The 17194-nt window shown below is 63.8% G+C and overlaps 1 protein-coding gene across 5 annotated transcripts; it reads right to left on the reverse strand.

The window, feature by feature from the left end:
- Positions 1–1873: 1873 nt before the first annotated feature.
- On the reverse strand, positions 1874–15784 carry LOC148053574 (tropomyosin beta chain). 5 transcript variants are annotated; one of them, XM_087773236.1, is made up of 9 exons: positions 15629–15782; positions 14610–14735; positions 8064–8197; positions 6895–7012; positions 6688–6758; positions 6389–6464; positions 5664–5726; positions 5258–5327; positions 1874–2176 (listed from the first exon to the last, which is right to left on the reverse strand). In XM_087773236.1, the coding sequence occupies exons 1-9, from the start codon at positions 15740–15742 to the stop codon at positions 2094–2096; spliced, it is 855 nt and encodes a 284-aa protein (XP_087629362.1). In that variant the 5' UTR covers positions 15743–15782; the 3' UTR covers positions 1874–2093. The 5 variants fall into 5 exon arrangements, with proteins under 5 accessions (XP_087629362.1, XP_087629364.1, XP_087629366.1 ...); XM_087773240.1 differs by lacking the exons at positions 1874–2176; positions 6389–6464 and adding exons at positions 4249–4922; positions 5856–5931 and having other exon boundaries at positions 15629–15784; XM_087773237.1 differs by lacking the exon at positions 1874–2176 and adding an exon at positions 4260–4922 and having other exon boundaries at positions 15629–15783.
- Between the last annotated feature and the right edge of the window lie 1410 nt (positions 15785–17194).

Consider the following 17194-nt stretch of genomic DNA (forward strand, 5'->3'; position numbering starts at 1 on the left):
AAGGTTGAAATTCAATGGGAGAGGTGCAAGGGGAGGGAGGGAGGAGGGGACAGGCACTGCAGTCCTCAGCATGGGTCTGAGTGATGCATCTGGGGAGACGTGCCTCCAGGCCGAGCTCCCCTGCCAGCAGCTCCGCAGTGCCCCGGCCTCCCAGGGCTTCCCCCGGCCTGCGTCTGACTGCAGGGCCGTGGAGGGAAGGAGACGGGTGGGAGGACAGACAAAATGCAAAGCTTTGCTGAACCGTGAAAGATAGGCTCATGTCTTTGGGGCAGAGCCATCACTCGGGAACAGCAGCCAGGATCCCACTGCCAAACCACAGAAAGGTCAGAGGAAAAAAAGGCCCTTGCACAAGGCAGGGTGTAAACAGTTAAGTTAAATGGACTGGTCCAAACCAGGAGGCGGCAGCAGCTCATGGGGAAAAACACTGGGTGTGAAAGAGCTCTTTGTCCCAGCAGGAAGGCAAAGGGTGCCCAGAGGCTGGGCGCTGGGGACGCACCCTGATAGGAGCGCAGGGCAGGCTTGTTTGCAGCACGGGGTGCAGGCTCCCGGAGAAGAGGTGGTTTTTACGCTCTTGTTCCTTTGGCAGCCAGACAAGCTCCTGCCTGGAAGGTGCTTAGACCAAACAACTGAACGGCTCAGCTGATGTGCTGCGGAAAAGCAAGGTGGACCCAAGGAGGAGCTCCAGCCCTTGCTCAGGGCCAGCTCGGTGGGCCAGGACGGCCGTGCACCGTCCTTCCTTCCAGCACGTCCAGGGCGGGAGGCGGCAGCTCACGGCGGGTCTCGCACCCTGGGAGGACAACCAGAAAATAAGCACCCCATGCAAGGGGAGCCCTTTTCCCTGTAGGAGAAGGTCTTGGAGCCACAAACCAGAGGTGCCGAGGCAGGGGAGGGCAGGAGACCAGCAGCACCTGGGCAGGAAAGAGATGCAATCTCACCACCCTCCTTTCCTGAGCTGAGAGGCACGACAAATAAAGGAAAGCAGATAATGAAAGCTATCCCTGCTGACCGCTCGCTGGGGCGATGGCCTGGCTCAGCAAGGGGCCAGCATGAATTATGTTTCCTGGCAGCATGAAGCTGTGCTTTTAGAGGGATATCCGCCGGGTAGTGTGGGACAACAGGGCTCGATGCACATCACGGAGTGGCCCAAAGCAGAGAGCAGGACTAGATCATGGCTTTGAGCATCCCCAGGGAATCCAGCCCGTTTTGGTGGCAGCAATGAGCCACATCCTGCTGCTCTTCTCTTTGTGTTGGAGAAAATACAGCAAGCCAGGAGCAAACTTCCTGAATGCTTTGGGAAATGGTTGCCTACTGCATTAATATTTGCTAGTTTATACAGCTATCCCTCAAGCAGGGATTCAGCAACTGGTAATAGGAAACACAACTAGTATGCGGGGTAAGCAGCTAACCACAGACCTGGAGAAGACCCTGATAACTAATAATGTGTGCATGCATGGTCGCATGTTTGTATGCATGCTCAGATGGCATCATGAACATGAACCATGAAGCAGACTCCATGGAGAGGTCAAAGACCTTGTGGTTCCCCCAAGTAGGTAACGTGCTGGCTGTGGAAGGGGACACGTCGGTAACATATGTCTGTCACTGTGCACTTGAAGAGGATGGTCAGTTTGGACTGAGCTTGAGACGTGGAGGTTTCCTATGCATCCCAAGGAAGCGATGGAGATGAGGGAACGCAGCCCAAACCATGTGCGTTATTGCTCCCAGCCCCCCATGGCCGCAGAGGACATCCTTACGCCGGCCATACCCACCCTGGACCCACGCCCCTGCAGAGCCTCCTTGCACGAACTGGGCAGGGAGGCCCCCACCGCACCCCCAAGATCCACGTCCACCCACAAGGACCAAGCACACCCATCTGTCTTGTCAAACTGCTTTAATATTTGGACATGAAGACAGGACAGAGCCAGTCAGGCTGTGCACAGATAAGGCCCCCGAGCCACGGTGTAAGGCTACAGGGCTTCCCTTCTCAATGAATGTGTGGATTTGGCCAAGATGCAGTTCAGCTGATGACATCCTGAGCATGCCAGTGGGGTGCACGTGTGGGGTAGGGAAGAGGGACGGGGGCTCCCCAGGGCAGCTCAGAGGTTGTTCAGCTCCAACAAGGTCTGGTCCAGAACCTGGTGGATGCCCACGTTCTCCTCTTTGGCACTGGCCAGACTCTCTGTGAATACAAGGGACACCCAGCCACACACACAGACACAGCCCAAGTGTACCCAGGGTCAGCCAGACCCACGCACACCACACCAAGCACAGACACACGCACACAGACGGACATTTCAGTACGGCGCCAGCCTCCAGCTGAGTGGGGCATCCCTGCAGAGCAGAGTCCACGCAAGCAGCCCCAGCACCGGCAGGGATGAACCCAGCCACTCCAGGACCTGCCGGGGCAGCCAGGCCAGTCAGGCTGGTCACTAGGGGCAGGCGGTCCTTGCTCTTCAGCATTTCCATCTTCCCATGGTGCCCTGTTGCCCATGGCCGGGCCCTCCACGGCGCAGGTACTTATTCCCCATCCAGCCACCCACACGTCCTGCCCTGGGGCATCACCACCGGCCCAGCTGCGGGCACATCCACAAACCCTTGCCCAGCGGAAGAGGAGAGCCAGTGCCTGCTGCCTGGCCCAGTGGTGCTCCGTGAAGAAGAGGAGTGAGACAGCAGCCCAGGAAGGTGGGCAGAGAGGACAGCAGAGAGAGAAGGAGCAGAGCTAACGAGGCTGCAGGGACAAGCTCTGCCAGGCAGCCTGCTGCCGAGGCAGCTTCCTCCGGTGCTCACTTCCAAATGGCATCCTCCTTCCCTCTAAAGATGGGAATGGGACAAGAGTTCTGCCCACCCAGCCCCATCTCCCAGTGCTCCCTGCTGGGCTCTTCCCTGTCCCCTGCCCCAGGTTTGGGGCAGCAGGTGCTGCCGGGTCCCCAGCTCCTATCCCAGCCCTCCCAGCAGCCTGCAGGGACCCCACTCCAAGGGGATCCTCCCTGCACAGTCTGGGGTGACCGGAGTGAGGAGGAGTAGGCTGGCTGCCAACTCCTGGGACAAGGGGAGGAAGGCAGCAATACAAACCACTGCATCCCCCCCCGGCAGGGCCAGGCTGGTGCCGGGGGACAGCCATCACCGCATGGGCATCCAAGGACATCACAAAAACCTTCATTCCTCTCCCCCAAAAAACTAATCAGCTCCAGAGGGTCTCCCTGTCCCCCCCAGGCAGGGCGGTTACCCCCGCGGGGATAAGCCAAGGCTCCACACCCCGCCTAGCCCCGGTGGGGAGCAGGCAGGGGCTCCCAGCCCTGAGCCAGCCTGGCCGAAATGGGGCAGGGAGGCTGCGCTGGGGCCGGGAGCTCTGGGCAGCTCAGTTGTTAAGTTCGGTAAGGATGACCCGCAGCTCGTTAGTGAGAACGCGGTTTTCTCGGCCTCCTGCCGGGAGCGCTCTAGAGAAAACGGAGACATCAGCGCAGCAGAGGGAAGAGAGAGAGAGAAAGGCAAGTTAGTGGAAAGAGAGTGTTCCCCAAAGCCCTCACTGGAAATCCTGCAGCTACCCAGCAGCAGCGGGGATGAGCTGGGCTGGCAGGAGGAGGCAGCCAGTCCTGGGGCAGGGACAGGGCTGTGGGTCCATCAGTTTGAGAACTGGCTTGTAGGGCAGGGTAGGATGCTGAGGAAGGAGGAGGATCAGGGACCCGTTTAGGGATCACTGCTGAAGGGTAGGGTCAGCCCCTTCATCAAGGAAAGGTGATGCAGGAGAGATGCCAGGGCTGCGACCGCTGCTTGCAGGCAACAGCTGGGAGCAGGGATGGGGAATGGACAGGACCAGGTCTAACCCTGCTATTTCAGGCCCAAAGAGTCATGGAGAAGATGGCACAAGATGAGGAAAGCTGTGTACGGGAGCTGGGGGTGGTGGGGGTCGTCCCCCAGGCCGAGGCACAAAGGGCCCTGTCCTGCTCAGCCTGGCAGCGCAGGAGCAGCTTGGGGCTCAGCCACGGCTGTCCCGAGGGTCCCGCGGCTGTGAGCTGCCTGCAACCACCTCCTACCACCCCGCTGCCAGCACCCATGTGAGACAGGCAGATGAGGGACAGAGCACCATGAAGAAAACAAAGGAGAAACCAAGGAAAGAAAATGCTTTATTGAGACCAACTCAGTAACCCAGAGGGACAGAACATAAAAGAAAAGTCATGAAATGCAAACTGAAGAGCGATGTGCAAAGGACAGAAGGGAGGCAGAGGCGAGGAGAAGCGGGGGGTCTGGGGGCTGCCTGCCTGGGAAAGGGCTGCCTGCACAGCCGGACCCAACCCTCCGTCCCCCAGGCCGAGCTTTGGCGGTGGAGGTTACGCTTCCCCTGTGCGTGTCCTCCCCACCCCGGGCCCAGCAAGCAGCACCGGGGGGGCTTTGCTGGTGGGGGTGTGGGGGGGCAGGTTGCCCCCCAGCCCCGGAGCTGCGGGGTCCCCAGTGCTTGTGCTGCTGGGGAGCTGAGGAGGGAGCTGCTGGAGAGAAGGGCTCCTGGGCACAGCTCTCTTCGCCCCTAGGCAATGCTGGGGCACAAGCCTGCAACCTCACGGGCACTGTCTGCCCAGAGTGTGGGGGGTCCCAGGGGCTGCTCCCCTGCCCTGCCAAACACCCCTAAGCACCTACACCTCGTCTCCCTACAACAAGGGGTATTGCGGGAACACCCCGGGCCGGCTCCTGTCCCAAAGGAGCTGACGGACAGGCACAGGCTAGGAAGGACAGAGGAGGACAGAGCGGGCAGGGAGAGCGGTGGGACGGCCGGGCAGGCAGGCGGCCGAGCTGGGAAGGGGAGAGGCAGGCGGGGAAGGGGTGCAGTGCTGGTGCCCGGTGGGGGGCTCAGAGGGAGGTGATGTCATTAAGTGCATTGTCCAGCTCCTCGCTGATGGCTTTGTACTTCATCTTCTGCGCATACACTTCGTCTGCAGGTGGGGGGGCGGGTGGGGGGCAGACAGTGGAGCAGGGTGGGGAGCGGGCGGCAGAGAGAGAGAAAGTGGCTGTGAGCGGGGGGCCGAGGGCGGCAGGAGCGTGCGGGCACAGGCGATGTGGATGTGTCCCTATTTCCCACCCGAGGGCAGAGCCCAGACCCCAGCAGCTCTGTGCTCCCACACCAGACACCACAGCATCCAGCCTCCCCCCTCCCAGGACCCCTGCCCACCCCCTCACCCCGGCCAAGCCCTGTCCGGCCCTGCCAGGGGCACGTCCTGGCAAGTGCTCCCTGGGAAAGAGGGACACAGGACCGGTGGGGACATTTTACCTTCTAGATCGTCGATGGTTTTCTCCAGCTTTGCCACAGACCTCTCTGCAAACTCCGCTCGGGTCTCAGCCTGCGGAAGCGTGGGAGGGAGAGGGTGAGCGGTGGGGCACGACGGGGACAGTGCAAGCTGCACCGCACCCCAAATCTGCCCCGTCTGCATCTCCCATACCACCCCCACGAGCCCTCCCCTGGGAAAGGCAAGGGACAAGGGCCTCGTGGACCCCCGCATCCTAAACTAGAGCAGGCCAATGCCCTCCACGGCAGCATCCCAAACCCAGGCACCTGCCACGCTGTATGGCTGCAGTTTTGGGAAGGGTGAGAGGACACGGGCATAATGGGGTCAAAACCCACACAGGACGGCAAACCCATGCCTGCACCGATGCAGTGCTGGCCCCGCACCCCTTACCTCCTTTAGTTTTTCCCCTAGAAGCTTGATTTCCTCCTCATACTTGTCCTCCTTGGTGGAATACTGCAGAGACAGATGGGCGCCTGTGAGCCCCATGGGACGCCTCCAGCCATTCTTCACCCCAGCAGGAGACCCCAGCACCCCCAGACCCCATGCACTCTGCCCAGCCCCAGCAGCCCCGCCGGGTCCTACCTTGTCAGCCTGGGCCTCCAGGGACTTCAAGTTGTTGGTGACAATTTTCAGCTCCTCCTCTAGGTCACCACATTTACTATATCCCAAGCAGGGGCCGCCAGGAGGGGAAGCAGGGCCGAAGGGCAGGTGGAGAAGTGAGGGGGGGAGCAGAAAGAGCAGGCGCAGGGAAGGAGGAAAGAAAGAGAGAGAACAAGTTGAGAGAGGAGAAAATTCAGCGCAGGTGGAGAAGGAGCAGAGCCGCTGCAAGTGGGAGCTGCTGGGACGCATCTGTTCCTCCGTTCCTCGTGCCTCCTCACACGGACACCCTGTGCATCACCGCCGGCCGGGCTCCTGCCAGCCCTGCCGAGAAGGAGAGCAGGCACAGAGGGATGGAGGATCGCGCCCAGCCTGCACCTGCCGGAGTGTGGGAGGCAAGGGCAGGTCGGTGGTGGAGGCAGCGGTGCAGAGAGGAGAGAGGTGGCTCGCACGGTTTGAGAGACAGCGACAGAGAGAGGGGGACTGCTGCGCGTCGCCCCGTGCCCCTGCCCCAGTACCTCTTCCTCTGAGGCAATGAGGGATTTGAGGGTCTGGTCCATGGTCCGCAGCTCTTCTTCCAACTGTCTCACTCGGCTAGGGTGGATGAGGGGCACCCCGGGGGGGACAGCAGAGAACAGGGTCAAGTATGTGCTGCCAGCAGGCCGGCATCCCCCTGCCCCCAGCCTGCGAGCCCAGGGACCATCCCAATGGCAGACCCTGCCGTTCCCTAGGAGGGACATCCCCGTCCCCATGGCAGCCCCTTGGGGCAAGGGCTGTGTGGGACCCCTGCATGCTGCCCACTGGGAGCCCCGCTCACCTCTCCGCCACCTCTGCCCTCTCCTCCGAGCGCTCCAGTTCTCCCTCAAGGACGACCAGCTTGCGGGCGACCTGTTGATGGCAGCAAGAGGCACATGTCGGCCCTGAGCTTGCCCCGGCTGGAGGCACAGCGCTGTGAGGAGGCGGCCCCGGGTGCTGCCGGAGGTTCAGGACTGGGGGAAGGGGACATGTGGGTGTGGGCACGCACCTCCTCGTATTTGCGGTCAGCCTCCTCCGCTATGTGCTTCGCCTCCTTCAGCTGCATTTCCTGGAGCTCCATCTTCTCCTCATCCTTCATGGCCCTGTTTTCGATGACCTTCATGCCTCTGAGGAAAGCCCAAGCCAGAAAATATTACTGCCGTGGGTTGAGGTGGCACCTGCACCTCCTGCCTGCTCGCTGTACCCATCCGCCACCCCCAGAGACATGGGACATTGTCCAGGGATGCTGGGACTCGCTGGTCACCCCATGCAGTAAAGTCACACCAGTGGTACCCCAAGGATGCTCCTGCACACAATTAAAGCAGCGGAGCTGGCCCCAGGACCATATTCCAGAGTGAGGAGATGTGGCTATGGTGCCTCTCAACCAGGCAGGTCCTGAACCCATCATTTTGGGGGGGAGAATGTGTGCAGCCCAGGAGGAGACAGCCACAACCTTCACAAAAGCAGCCTGACAGGCCAGCAACCTTTACAAAATACTAAAAAACATCCCATGGCAAAGCCTTTTCCCATTCAGGAGTGACGCTTACGCACAGGGGGTCACCGAACCCCCGCGAACAGGGACTCCTGGAGACTCTTCTCGTCTTGCTCAGATGCTGTTGCTCAAACTGGTCTTTGCCAATGGAGAGGAGAGCTCATGCAACTGTTAGGAATGCCGTAACATGTCTGGGCACTCCCGTACAACCTGAGCGCCCTTGCCTGCATGGCTCCTGCCTGGGAAACCTGCTTGCCGCAAGGATGGGGCAACACACTTTGCAGGACTGTTTTTGAATTAGGCTGGTTCGTTCCCAAAAGCTGACTTTGGTTCCCAGGCACAGATGTCCCCTCCTGGGCTGTTGTTCAGCCCTTGAGCGTAGCAGGGTACTCTGGGGCAGAAAACAAGCTCCAAGCACCCTCTGGCTTTGGTTACAGCCTGGTATTTGTATAACAGCAGATCAAATTTTTCAGGATTTTATGGGTGCCCTGGAAATTTCAAAGCCTTTTTAAGAATGTCTGTATCTGGGGGACTTCTCTGCATTGTGGCTTTGCTCTCTCCCTTCGGGGTGAAAACCAACGCAAACTTCATACGGTCACTTCAGGGGGACCCCACTGTGAAACCAAGGGGGCTGCCTGCAATCAACGGTGACCCGATGCCACCCCTGCTGTCCCTTCCCATCACACCTCTCGCTCTCATCAGCCGCCTTCTCAGCCTCCTCCAGCTTCTGCAGGGCGGTGGCCAGGCGCTCCTGGGCTCGGTCCAGCTCCTCCTCCACCAGCTGGATACGGCGGTTCAGAGAAGCCACTTCAGCCTCAGCCTGGGGGAGCAGAAACCCCTTGGTCACCCCATGTCTCATGTATTTTTTTATATATATGTAAACCATTTTCAATGGTTACTTCCGCATTCGCTGTCCAGACCACCCCTTGGCACCGTGCAACAAGGCAGCGCCCACTGGAATGGGATGCCCAGCCACGCATCCCCTCGCCTTTCTATAGGGACAACGGGGTTTTCTCCATTCCTAGCACCCTCTTTGATGCTGGCTCCTCCTGGCCACACAACCAGAGCCCAGCACATGCAGCCCCTCCACCGCATCCTCGCACCTCCAGCTCCAGCCCTGGAGAGGAACGAGGTGTGTTTGCCGGGGTAGGGTGGCCGGAGCAGCCATGCTGTCACAGGGATGGTATTTGGGGTTTGCAGAACAGTGAGTAAAGGGGGAGGAATGCTCTGTGCAGCTTCACTCCCGAAAAGGAGATCGGAGCTGCTTGTGGATTTCCTGTTTACGGAGGCGGCGGAGCAAGTCAGGGACCCCCTCCTGCGGGAACCCCCCCGGCCCTGCGCGACGGAGCTGAGCACGAGTCCCCCCACGGATGATGTACAGTGCAGCGCCAGGGGCAATGGAGCGAGTCGCCCTCAGCAAGATGGTGCCTGGCCAAGCTGCAGCCGCCGGGGCCCGCGGGACCAGGGCCCCCTGCTTTCCCAGGCTCCCCGTGCACGGGGCCGGGAGCTGGGGCCGGCTGGGAGCAGTGGCCCTGGCCCCTCGCCAGCCCCTTGACGCCTGGCCTTGCGCTCTTTCCATTTGGTAAAGGCCTCCTGCTCCATCGCAACCGCCGGGAAACGCTGCCTCAGCAGCTCCTGGTCCCACTCTCCGCCGGGGGGGCTACGGGGAGGACAAACCCCGGGTGCAAAGGGATGGGTGGCGATGAGATCTCACCGCGGGGAGCAAGCCCCGTGCACCAAGACACAGGCAGGCATGCACCAGCCCAGGGGGTAATGTCTCCTGCTTATTCACAGGCTGGAGCAGGCCTGGCTGGCTGCAGCGCCCAGCCAGCTCGGCTCCAGCACCGGGAATACCCTGGGGGACATTGGCCAGGCAGGGGGACTGTGGGAGCAGCGAGGGGCTGTCACCCTGCGTGGCCCTGCTGAGCACTCACGGTCCTCCGTGGCGAACCGGCAGGGTGGGGACGGGCACAACCAGCACCTCTCCAAGCAGGGCAGCCCAGCAGCATGCCGGGAGGGTGGCTGGCCCCACGGCTGGCACAACAGATGCCTCTGAACTGTGAACACCCTTTTTTTCTGGGCTCACCGAGAGCTCATCCCCAGCCATACCACTCAACAGGGACCTGGGGCTGGCCCCCACGGGGTGATGCTCTGCCTGCGGCATCTGCCTCACCCCAGTGGGAGCTTTTTTCCCAGGGAATCACCCCCAAAGTGGGTCAGAGCTTCCCGGATGGACACTTGGGAACATGAGCTCTCCAGCAGTGCCAAGTGACCGGGGAACCCGATCTGCGGCTGCAGGAAGGGGCCATTTCCTCCACACACCGCCCGAGTGACAACAACCCGGGTACCGCACCCAGCTCTGCCGCTCCTGATATGGTGAGGATGTTAAAGGAGTGGGCATAGGAAAAAGAAAGAAAAAAACCCCAGCCCCAACAACAATGCAAAAGCCAAACCAGGAACAAGCTGCAGCTTGGAAATGCCGTCCCGCTGCCAGAGTGGAAATTTTGGCCTGTGGCAACGCGAAGGGGTGGCTCATCCCCACGAAGCGACACGCTGGAGAGCTGAGGGCTCTGCAACTGCTGCGGCCTGGACCACAGAGCCCGCTGGAAGCCAGACAAGAGCCTGGGCGTGGGACTTTTTAGCTGTGCACACCGCCGGTCTCCGAGGGAGGGGATCCTTTCCCAGGATCTGCCCAGACCCCAAGCAGAGCCGAGGCAGAGCTCGCCGCTGCCCTGCCAGCCGGGGAAACCCAGGGGAGCCCCGCCGCACCGAGCATCCTTCGCAAGACCCATGGAGAAGGCAGCTGGAGGAGGCAGCCCGGGGGCAGGGACGCTGCCCGAAGCCCCCTGCCCCGGGGTCTCTCGCCAGCTGCCGTCGCACCCGGACGGCAGCACCCTCCGGCCCCCCCCCGGACCTGCCGGCCCCCCGCCCCCGGGGGCAGCCAGCCCGGCTTACCGGGGCGGAGGGCTGCGGGGGGGACCGGGGCCAGCCCGCGGGGAAGGAAGGATGCCGGCGGCGGGGAGGGACGCCGGCGGCGGGGTCGGAGCCGGTCGGGCATCCCGGGGAGCATCGCCCTGCCCCCGCCGCACCCTGCTCCCCCCGTCCCCGTCCTCCGGCGGCCCTTACCCGCTCCCGGGCCTGCCGCTCGGCATCGGCCTCCCGCTGCAGGTGCTCGGCGCGCTCCTCCGCCTCGTCGGCCACCTGCTGCAGGCTCTGGATCTTCTTCTTGACGGCGTCGATGGAGCTGATGCCGGCCATGGCGGGGGGCTACCGGCGGGGAGGCCGCTCCGCCGAGCCCTTTATGGGATCCGCCCGGCTGGAGCAGGAAGCGCTCAGGCAGCGGCCGCTCCCGCCGCCCGCCCTGCCTCCATCCCTTCCTGCTCCTCCTCCTCCTCCTCCTGCTGCCACCCGCCGACCTGGGCCGCCGCTCCCCCGGGCCGGGTGCACGGTGCCCACCCCCGGCAGGGGACAGTCCCCACATCAGGAGGGGCGCACAGTGTCCGTGTCCGTGTCCGTCCCCCCCCGACAGGACACAGGGTCTCCCCCTGGGCAGGACTCACGGTCCTCCCCAGGCAGGGGTCACTGTTCCCTAGCCCCCCCCAAGCAAGACGCGCAGTTGCTTCTGGGCAGGGCATGCTGTCCCCCCACCCCGAGCAGGGGTGCACAGTCCCCATCGGCACGGCACATGGCACCCCCAGACAGGGCACACAGTGCCCCCCAGGACATGGAGGACAGCCCCACCCTGGGCAGGGTGCATGGTGCCCCCCCGGGCGGGGGTGCACAGTCTCACTGAAATCCCCCAGAGCGATGGAGAGGAGCCCAGGGAGTCCATTTCCCCGGGAAAAAAAAGGGCCCAGGGAATCTGGGAGTGCCAGAGCCTGGCCCCTGTGAGCTCCCGTGGGCGCAGGAGCAGTGTACCCAAGGGTGCTCCCCACACTCTGCCCCACACCCCCTGCCGCAGAGCTGAGGGGGTCATGGATTTTTGCCCTGTAGGGGCCATAGGTAAGTCAATGAGAGGCATGGGGCAGACGGGGCAGAGCCCGCTCCTGGGCACCCTCCCAGGTGCCTGGGGCTGGAGCCCCGGGGCACAGCCAGGTCCCCAGCAGCCATCCCCCTCAGCCCCTTGGCATCTGCTCCCCCAAGTGAGGACCTGGCTGGCAGCCCCACAGAGACCCGTGGGGCCCACGGAGACCGCTGCACCCCCCAGCTGCCTTGGGGGCTCTGCCCTGTGGGGGAGGCCAGTCCCCAGCTCCCGGCCCTGCATCCCAGCTGGGACACACGCCCTGATCCATCAGGAGGGGCCGGCGCAGGTGGCATTCAATCCGCCCTTAAGGAGCTCTGACAGCTCCCGGGCAGCCCTGGCTGCACTTTGCGCCTGTCTCCAGGGACGCCAATTCCCAGGCTGACCCCACTGGCTGCCTTTGGCTCTGGGGCCAGGGGTCCTGGGGGGGACCCGGCCATGCTGCCGGCAGAGCCCTGCAGCCCCGCGTCCTCCTGCCAAGTGGCAGCGGAAGAGGAGGCGCTGAGGGTCCCTTGGGAGCACATGGCCTCGGGCTTGGCCTCAGTCCTGGTCGGCACTGCCCCACTCCCAGCCCGACGCCTGGGTGCCAAGAGTGCTCCCAAGCCGGCGCATGGGGCCTGGAGCTGAACCGGGGGTCCCCGCCAGCAATGGGGCAGGGGCGAGCTGGCTGCAGGCAGGCGGGGGGCAGGTTGGGGGGCAGGTTGGGGTGACAGCCACCCCAGTGCCGCGGTGGCCAGACTGGGTGCCTCCTGTTCTGGCCCCACCCAGGGATGCAGTCACTTCCCAGCAGAGTCCCGTTCCCTCCCACCGGCTCGGGGAATCGCCAAATAAGAGCAAAGTCTCGGCAGGGGAGAGCAACCGGGGCGGGAACTTGGTTGAAGCTTTCGGGATCATGGCCTGGGAACGGCGGAGTTTCCCTAGGCCCTGCTGGGGTGGCTGGGGACAGGCCACCGGCTGGGGACGCGGGGGGCTGGAGGGGGCTGCTCTGGTGAAACTCGCTGTCCCGGCTGCACCGTGCCCAGCATCCCCTGCCTGCATCCAGCCCTGGGCGCTGAGGGCTGTCCCTTCTGGGGACAAGTGGTGGTGGGGCCACGGTGGCCTCGCAGAGCTGCTGGGAAGGGGCCGCCAGCACCGTGGAGCTGCTGATCAAGGATCAGGTGCTCCCCGGTCTGTGCCACCATCTGACTCCCCTCCAAGTGCCCAGGGGGTCACTTTGCACCCCTCAGTGCAGTGCCGGAGGGCTTCATGCACTGCCACCCAGTGCCGGAGGCAGGGCAGTGCCAGAGCAGGGGGAGGTTTATTCTTTTAAGGCATTTGTTGACATTTTTGCCGGGAGCAGGAGCCTGCCTGGATCGCTGTGACGGGCCCTGACCTTGCCAAGGAACGCTCCGTGCTCGCAGGCACGCGCTCTCCTGGCCGCCAAGGGGGGCACGGGAGGCCCCGGGGTGGGCTCCGGGGGTCTACCCTGCGCTTCCTTCTCCGGAGCTGGGAGCTGCGCTGCACCTCGCCCCGAGAGGAGGTGACACCAGCCCTGGCACTTAGCATTGTCAGCACGTTCAGGTCTCTGGCGTGGGGACCTGGTGATTCCCAGAGCCCCGCGCGCGGCGCAGCCTGTCCAGGCTTCGGCACGGACCCGGGGTGGCGGTGCTTGTGATGGGCTCCGAGCCCTGCTCGCAGCACCCACTGCAGCCAGCCGGCCCTCCCTGACGCTGCTCCTTCACCATGCCTCCCCCTCCAGCCCTTCCCTGGAGGGGCTGGTGGCTCCCGTCCACCCGTATCTGCTGGGACAGGACTCTTCCGTGCTGAAGCCTGCATATTGGCCAAGCTGCTGTGGACAGAGAGCGGGGACACGCACCCTCCCCTGCCCAGGACGGCGCCTCACAGACCACTGCCAGCAGCAAACCACTCCACAACTCATGGCCAGCATCTGCCCTGTGCCACCGTTTGCCCCTTCCTCTGAGCCCCACACTGGGGACGTCCCATCCGTGCTCAGCCAGACCCCAGAGTTTGCCCTGTCCTGCACCGGCATGGATCCAGTCAGACCAGTACGGACCCCGCTACGCGTGGCAGCCACCCCATCCAGCTCAACGTGCCTGCCTCAAGCCAGGATAAACGTGCCCTTCCAGAGGACTGTCAATGTTTTAACTACTTGGTTTAGTATCTAACTAAACCGGGGCAGGTCTGTAGGGTCAGCAAACAATGCTGGGGAGCCCCCCTGCCGCTGCCCGGGGCTCCGGGCTGCCCCAGGGACTTGTGTTGCCACTGCTTGTCCTTGTCTGCTCGCCCCTGTCCTTGGCGGCCTCCTTGGAGATTTGACGCATCTCCCCCATTTAGCTCCATAAACCAGCTGGGATTGAATTTTTTGTTCTCAATCTTAAAAAGCCTGGCTGTGCCCTGCTGGCCGTGCTCCAGCCGGCTCCCCTTTAGCTTCTCCTCCAGTTTCCAGGGTTGGTTTTTCATCAAAGAAGGACTGGCTATCGAAAGGGAGGATTTATTTATAGGGTGTCAAATACCCTGTGTGGCACCGCAGGTCGTTATACCCCATTGCTGAGCGGCTCTGTGGCCACACACAGCTGTTCCACCCTTCATCCTGGCCGGGCACAAGCCAATTTCAACACCTTCCTAACATCTCCCCGGCGGGATCCATTTCCCTGGAGAAACATCAGTCACAGCACTAAATAAAACTCTTCCTGGCCTTGCCCTTCCTAGGGTACAGGGTGGCACGCTGGACCCCAAAATGACCAAGTCCCCCACACACACCCCGAGCATCCTTCCTTGCATCCAGCACTCTGGCCCCGGGCAAGAGCTTTTTCTATTTCTCTACTCTTTTTCGCTTTCCTGCCACAGTTTAGCAAGTGCCACAGAGTTTTTCCTGCAAGCATTGCAGAGGCACATGCCTGGGGACTGGCAACACAGCTCGGGACACTCATCCCCGTTAGCTTTGGGGAGCCAGGCAAGTGGCTGCCCACAAAGCTCCAGGCAGGACAGGCTGCCCGAGCAGTGCCCACCACAGCTGGCCTGGCCCCTGCACCCTGAGCAGGATCCATCCAGTCCCTGCCCTGCATCTCATCCTGGTTCAGTGTCAACGTCGCAGGAATGGGATCCTGACAGTCTTCCCCACGGACGCTTTCCATATAAGGCCCCCCTCTTCCTTCACCCCCCCGAGGTCCAGTGCCTGCGCAGGCAAGGAGTTGCTGGCGCGCCTACGTACGTCTGTAGCTTTCTTCTCCGCCTGCTCCAGCTTCTCCTGGGCCTCCTTGACGGACTCGGAGTACTTCTCCACCTCATCCTCCGTGCCCTTCAGCTTCTTCTGCAGGCCCTGCTGTTCCTCCTCCAGCTGGGGAAGGGACAGAGGGCACAGGTCAGGGGGGATGGCGGTGCCCCACAAGGCTAGGGGGGAATGGCCATCCCTCCTCCTGGGTACACCCAGGCTGTGGGCACAGCAGGAGAACACGGACACACTCCCTCTGTCAACTCTGGGGCCACACGTCCTTGGGGAGCCCTTGGTCCCCAGGGCCAGAGCAGCCCCCAGCATCCCTGAGCCCAGCGAGGGTAAGGGGACTGTGGGCTCCCTCCCTGTGTAGGGGACTGGAGAGGTCCTGACCTGGGGACACAGCGCCGGGAGGCACCGAGAAGGTCCCCATCTCCGTGTGGCTAGGGTGGGAGTAGGCTGTCCCCAAGGGCCTCCCTGGCAGAGGAACAGGGAGGTGGCACTGGGGTGTCCCGCCAAGATAAGGCATGTTTGAGGGGACCAACGCGAGTGGTCAGGGGTAACACGCTGGCATGCTGATCCCTGGGGAGAGGCACCCAGCGGGAGTGAGGTCCCCAGGGGTGGGCACGCAGCAGGGTGAAGTCCCCACTTACAGGCACCCAGTGGGGTGAGGTCCCTGGGGGTAGGGACCCAGTGGGGTGAGGTCTCAAGGGCTGGGCATCCCTAGAGCTGGGATCCACAACCTGGACGCCCAGCGGGACAAGTTCCCCAGGGCAGGACACCCCTAGGACAGGGGTCCACAGGCTGGACACCCAGTGTGGGGAGGTCCTCAAGGCTGGGCACCCCTAGGGCAGAGGATCCCCAGGCTGGACACCCAGCGAGATGGGGTCTCCGGGGCTGGACACCCCTAGAGCAGAGGGCCTCTGGGCTGGACACCCAGCGGGACGGGGTCCCCGGGGCTCGAGACCCTTAAGGCAGGGGTCCTCGGGCAACGCCGGGGGGGTCCATGGGACACCCACCTGCTTGCAGCGGTCCTCCGCCTGCTTCTTGTCAGCCTCCGCCTGCTCGGCGCGGTCAATGGCGTTCTCCTTGTCCAGTTTCAGCATCTGCATCTTCTTCTTGATGGCCTCCATGGTGGCGGTGGGGCGGCGGCGGGGCGCGGGGCGGCGGCGGCGGCGGCGAGGCGCGGAGCACCGGGGGCGGCGGGAGCACCGGGGGCGGCGGGAGCCCCGGCACTGAGCCCCCCGCCCCGCCGCGCCGCCTAAGAGCCGGGGAGGGGCCGCGCCGGGCGGGGGCCGCCCCGGTACCTCCCCCGCCGCCCGCCAGCACCTTTTAGGGACAGGCTCGACACCGGCCGCTGCACCCAGCGGGACGGGACGGGGCGGGGGGGCGGCACCCCCGGCGGGCACCGCCGCAGCCCCGGCGCCGGGCACCCCCGGGGGCACCGGGCGAGGGAGACCCGGGACCCTGCGCTAGGGGCAGTGCGAGAGGGGCGCTCGGGAGCGCTGCGCTGGGGGCACCCGGGGGCACCGGGTGAGGGTCACCCCGGGACGCGGCACTAGGGGTACCCCGGTGGCACTGGGTGAGGGGCACCCCGCGGCAATGCTCTAGGGGTACCCGGAGGCACCGGGTGAGGGACGCCCCGGGACGCGGCACTAGGGGTGCCCTGGTGGCATTGGGCGAGGGACACCCCAGGACACTGCACTAGGGGTACCCGGAGGCACTGGGTGAGGGACGCCCTGGGACGCGGCACTAGGGGTGCCCCGGTGGCACTGGGTGAGGGACACCCCGGGACGCGGCACTAGGGGTGCCCCGGTGGCACTGGGTGAGGGACACCCCGGGACGCGGCACTAGGGGTGCCCCGGTGGCACCGGGTGAGGGACACCCCCGGGACACTGCACTAGGGGTACCCCGGTGGCACTGGGTGAGGGACACCCCGGGACACGGCACCAGGCGTACCCCGGTGGCACCGGGCGAGGGACACCCCGGGATGTGGCACTAGGGGTACCCCAGTGGCATTGGGCGAGGGACACCCCGGGACGCAGCACTAGGGTACCCCCAGTGGCATTGTGAGAGGGACATCCTGGTGGCCCTGCATTAGGGATAGCCTGGCGGCACGGGGTGAGGGGCACCCCCAGTGGTGCGGTGCTAGGGGTACCCCAGGGCACTGAAGTAGGGACCCCCTGGTGGCAGTGAGCAAGGTACACCCCAGGCCAATGTACTAGGGGGACTCCGGGGGCACTGTGCTATGGACACCTCAGGGCACTGCATTAGGGACACCCTGGTGGCACTGGGCGAGGGACACCCTGGAGCACTGTACTAGGGACACCCCAGTGGCACTGTGCTAGGGACACCCTGGAGCGCTGCAGTAGGGGCATTTCTGGTGGCACTTCCCCAGTGGCACGAGGCTGGGGGGACACCCTGTGGCCTCTCACCACAGTGGGGAACACGCCGTGTTTGGCCCTGTGCCTGGGGACTGTGCTGGCAGCACGCTCTTATTGTGCCCCAGGGACACCGCCAGCCGTCCAGCCCCAGGGCCTGAGACCTGCCTCTGCTCCGGCCAGACCTGTCCCCGCACTAGAGAG

The sequence above is a fragment of the Nipponia nippon genome, unplaced genomic scaffold (genome assembly GCF_047370975.1).
Source record: "Nipponia nippon isolate SJK-2023a ecotype South Korea unplaced genomic scaffold, ASM4737097v1 scaffold_39, whole genome shotgun sequence".
Lineage (NCBI taxonomy): Eukaryota > Metazoa > Chordata > Aves > Pelecaniformes > Threskiornithidae > Nipponia > Nipponia nippon.

Bases quoted from the DNA above. Each gene is read 5' to 3' on its own strand.
- LOC148053574 (XM_087773236.1), bottom strand. From the start codon at position 15,742: ATGGAGGCCATCAAGAAGAAGATGCAGATGCTGAAACTGGACAAGGAG. The intron at 5,328-5,663 runs GTAAGGGGTGCG...ACGCTTCCGCAG, and splicing joins TAGGGGAAAAACTAAAGGAG to GCTGAGACCCGAGCGGAGTT. The intron at 2,177-5,257 runs GTAAAATGTCCC...TTGTATTCACAG, and splicing joins AACCATCGACGATCTAGAAG to AGAGTCTGGCCAGTGCCAAA.